Source organism: Primulina eburnea, chromosome 6, assembly GCF_022965805.1.
Source record: "Primulina eburnea isolate SZY01 chromosome 6, ASM2296580v1, whole genome shotgun sequence".
Lineage (NCBI taxonomy): Eukaryota > Viridiplantae > Streptophyta > Magnoliopsida > Lamiales > Gesneriaceae > Primulina > Primulina eburnea.
In genome coordinates, this window is record NC_133106.1 from 16,764,703 (window position 1) to 16,769,637 (window position 4,935).

Sequence of the window (4,935 nt, forward strand, 5' to 3'; positions counted from 1 at the left end):
AAAAGAGCCAAAAATTTTAAAGTGATTATTCAACCCCTCTTCTAAACACTTTTACCCATCATACTGATCCTAGCAAGTGGTATCAAAGCGGTTTCAATCTTGTTTCTGAATATTTTCTGTTGATATGCTTGATAACCTATGTCTTCATTCAACAAAATCCTTATGTTCTCAAGAGAGGAATTTGATTACTGGAAAATCAGAATGCAGGCTCATTTAGCAGCACAAGATGACGAAATGTGCTACTTTATAACTAACGGACCTATGAAGATCATGAAAGCTAACATAGCTATTGCTATAACTGATGGAGCACCTCACTACATTGAAAAACCACGAGAATAATGGAAAATTAAAGACAAGAGGAAAGAAAACTTGGACAATGTAGCAAAGGATATTCGGTATAAAACATTGGAAAAAATTATTTTCAAAAAAATAAAGATGTGCAAAACAACCAAATAAATTTGGGAAAAACTGATTTAGTTGTGCGAGGGCAATGAGCAAACAAAAGAAAACAAATTCTCAGTTGCAGTACGAAAGTTTGATAATATCAAGATGAAAACTGCAGAATCAATGAATGAATTTGACGAACGAGTTAACAGTATTATCAATGAACTGAATGCAATAGGGAAGATATATTCAAATAAAGAAATTGCACTAAAGGTTGTTCGTGGTTTTCCCAAAGATTGTGATGTAAAAACAATGGCAATGAGAGAATCCAGAGATCTCAACAAAGTGTAATTACACGATTTATTTGCAGATCTCAAAGCATACGATTTTGAACTATAGATGAGAGAGGGAGAACCATCAACTCCACCATTTAAAACTTTAACCAACTGGTTCAACTAAAAAATCTGTAAAGCTGCTGAGCAATGATTCTATGTCATTGTTCATCAAGAAGTTTGGAAGATTCATGAGAATGAACCAGGGATCCTTCAGAAGACACTCTCACAAGAACATCTCCAAGAAGGAACCAAATTCTTGCTACAACTATGCAAAGACTGACGTTTCATTGCTGACTATCCTAAGACAAAAAATGATAGTTGACGTTTAGCAGAAAAATAAAAGAAGTTGTTTGAGCAGAGAAGGAGAGTTAAGAATGATAAGAGATCATTCAAAATAAGCATGAAGCTCTATTAGCCGAAGAAATCAAGTCCAAGTGAGCAGAAACTGATAGTGATGAATCAGAATCTGTGTAATGCCCGAGATTTTAGTTTGATACTTTTGAATTATCTCATATTATGAATAAGGGAATGGAAGAACAGACATGGCGAGGCGACGTTGCAATTTGAGTTTTGGTGGTACAGTAGAGTCTGTGCACCTGCACCATAAAAGTGACCGCACCTGCGGTGTTGGGACAGAGGGGGCAACGCACCCGCGGTATAAAATGCACCGCACCCGCGGTCGTGCCTTCTGAATTGTTGGACGTGATCCAGTACGCTCAGCACACCCGCGGTGCGACGTGTGGAACAAAGAATAAGCCATTTGCCCTCACCATGCAAGATATATATATGAAGTGTCTTCATCCTTTCATTCAGCAGGAAAGCACTGAGAGAGACTCCAGGAAAGCTCAAGAATCTTCATAGCTTAAGAATTTGATTGTGAAACATCTAACCACCAGATTTTTTATCCGAATTCATATTTGTGCTCCTTGTATCATTAGCTTCGAAAGGATTTAAGTATCATTGTCTTTCAGCAGGTTTTGAGGTTGAAATGTCGGAGAAATCAGATTTTGATTACTATTGTGTGTTCTTATGATTATTGTGAAATGATATTCGTAACTGGATTGAAGAACGGATATGATATGCGATCTTTTTCATGTTCCAGCATGTCTTGACTTGGGTATATGCAGATTTCAGCATAGTAGATTTTGTTATCATGAGAATTATGAGTTATGGTTGTAGATTATTGATGTTTGAATTGATCGGTATCGAGAGATTACGCCGTTGTGCCATTGAAATGTACCGAGATCGAATATTGATCCGTATGTGTATTGATTTGAACTAGAGATTGATAGAATGTATCTTGAATATGTCATTTCAGATTTTTCTTGACAAGCTTCGTCATAGAGACCTCCACAGAGACAAAGACTGAACAACGAAAGCTATAATTCAATGTTTGATTGGGGAAGTATAACTCGAATCAGATCCGGTTTAGGTTTCCCACAAACCACATACTAGATTTCTATACCTTGCTATGTTTATGCTTTATATTGATTTATATACAAGCATTGAGATAGGAGAGTCATTAGCAGATATGCCAAGTTCTAGAAGTTCGGTGGTATCGAGGCATAGGAGAAGATCGACTCCGATTGTAGATATTCGATACAGACAGGGCCGAAGTCTAGGAATAAGACTTACCGCCACCCCGATCGGGAGAGTTGGTGGGAGACTTGTTACGTCTTATTCACACCGGGATCCCTAGACTTAGATATTAGTCAATTCAAAGAATAAGAGTCGAAGAGTTTTATCTGTATTCAATAATGTGTCTTAATTACTGATTCATGTATTATGATTTTGTATTTTCTTGCATGATATGCATGTATACATGTTTTATACTGGGATTTGTTCTCACCGGAGTTTCCGGCTGTTGTTGTGTCTGTATGTGTGCATAAAAATAGGTGGGACAAGATCAGGGTCGAGACCAAGATGAGAGACTGGATAGCGTGGTGACTACGGGCGTAGAAGATGGACTAGTAGTTTTACCTTTGATATGTAATGTGTTTAAAATACTAGTTTGTTTAAGTATGTAATGAAACAAGACATGTACCTACTTTATTGAAAATAAAATAGAGGTATCATTTGTGTATGATTTATATACAATTTTTTGATATTAAAAGCAAAATTTTGACCCACATTTTCTAGCGAAGATCCAATTAATCCCAAAGATAGTCGAGTTAGAGCCCGGGTCCCCACAACAGGTGGTATCAGAGCGATATATCCTTTAGACTGAGATAGAATAGGATGATCGGGGGTAGATTGAATCCTCTTCTTTGCTTTTCTTGTGCTAGCATGATTTATTGCTTTCACTATTACATGTTGTCTTGTTATCTGAGTTGATTACAACATGTATTTGCAAAGACTAATTCATAACCGATTCTGTATCAGAGGTATATAATCAGAGGAGGACTGAGACATATTGTATAGATTGTGTACTAATCCGTTTGATAATCAAGTATGCTTCCTCGGCAAGTACCGAAACCAGTAGCAGGTCGAGCACCAGAGCAGGGCAGTACTTACAATGATCCGATGGATGTGACCGCTACACCGATGGAGACTTTGCTGAAAAGGTTTCACTCGTTTCGACCACCGAAACTGAAGGGCACAGAAAGTTCAGTTGAGTGTGAAAGTTGGCTCGATGACATCGAGATGTTATTTGAATCTCTTGACTATACCGATGAGCGACGAGTTAAACTTATTGGGCATCAACTGCAAGAAGTTGCAAAGAACAGGTGGCTTACCACGAAGAGAGCATTGGAGCATCGTGGTACAGAGATCACATGGAATGTTTTTAAAGCAGATTTCTATCAGCGATTCTTTCTCGTGTCCTACCGGAAAGACAAAGGTGCTGAAATTTCCAATCTGAGACATGGACAGCTGAATATTGAAGAATATGTGGCAAAGTTTTCGATATTACTCCGATTTGCTCCTCATGTTGCAGAGAATGACGAGGCCGTTGCAGATCAGTTTATCAATGGCTTGAATCCGAAAATCTTTACCTTGGTGAATACCGGTAGACCGAACAACTTTTCAGATGTCTTGAACCGTGCCAAGGGGGCAGAAGCTGGATTGCTTAGGCAACGAAGCACTTCTTATGTCGCTCCGACTTCGAGACCGCCACAACCCTCAATTCAACCATCTCACAGATTCGAGAGTGGTGGTAGTAGCAGTGGCAAGAAAGACCAGCTGAAAGTGAAGGGCAAACAGTTCAAGAGATTAGGGAGCAGTTCGTCGAGCTCCAGTGGATCACGACAGAGAGGTCCGGGTCAGAGTACTGAGTATACAGGTGTGTATTGCAGTTCTTGTGGAGGCAGACATGCCACCGAGCAGTGTCAGGGTGTGATGGGTTCCTGTAACATCTGCAGACAGCAGGGACATTTCGCCAGGGTATGTCCACAGAAAGGGGTACAACAAACTCAGAGTGTAGGAGCATCTGGTTCAGTGACTCAGCCTGAGAGGCAAGCATCATCTGTTCATTCCTTTCAAACAACCCCTACACAGACCCAGCTCCGAGCCAGAGGTAGCCAGACGGTGAGCCAACCTCCCAGGTAGCAGGCTTGAGTATTTGCATTGACGTAAGAGCAGGCCCAAGATGCACCAGACAATGTGATAGCAGGTAACTGTTTTCTTTGCGGTTATCCTGCTTATGTATTGATAGATACGGGTGCATCTCATACATTCATTTCTGAAACCTTTGCATTGATGCATGCTTTCCCTGTCGAATCATTATCTGCTGTAGTATTTATTTCTTCTCCATTGGGTAGTGGTCTTATATCCGTGACTTCGGTTAGACATTGTATATTACAGTTTGAGGGTCATGAGATTGACTTAGATTGCATTGTGCTTGGATTAGCTGATTTTGACTGTATTGTTTGGATTGATATGTTAACCAAGTACAGAGCCACTGTATATTGTTTCCAGAAGATTGTCAGATTCAGACCAGAGATGGCTGACGAGTGGAAATTCTACGGTAAGGGTTCCAGATCTCGGATTCCCTTAGTATCTATTTTGACGATGACGAGATTGTTACAGAAAAGAGCAGAGGTATTCCTTGTTTATTCAGTAGATCTACTGAAATCAAGCCCAGCATTGACAGATCTGCCAGTGGTATGTGAATTTGCTGATGTATTCCCAGATGAGATTCCAGGATTACCTCCAGCCCCAGAGGTAGATTTTAGTATTGATCTCCTACCAGGTACTGTTCCTATATCGCGAGCTCCTT

At 39.9% G+C, this 4,935-nt stretch overlaps 1 protein-coding gene across 1 annotated transcript; it reads left to right on the plus strand.

Moving 5' to 3' along the window:
- The first annotated feature begins 3,263 nt into the window (after positions 1 to 3,263).
- On the plus strand, positions 3,264 to 4,168 carry LOC140835348 (uncharacterized). The gene is made up of 2 exons (XM_073200836.1): positions 3,264 to 3,668; positions 4,079 to 4,168. Exons 1-2 carry the CDS (start codon positions 3,264 to 3,266, stop codon positions 4,166 to 4,168), a joined length of 495 nt encoding a protein of 164 aa, XP_073056937.1.
- Positions 4,169 to 4,935: the final 767 nt, after the last annotated feature.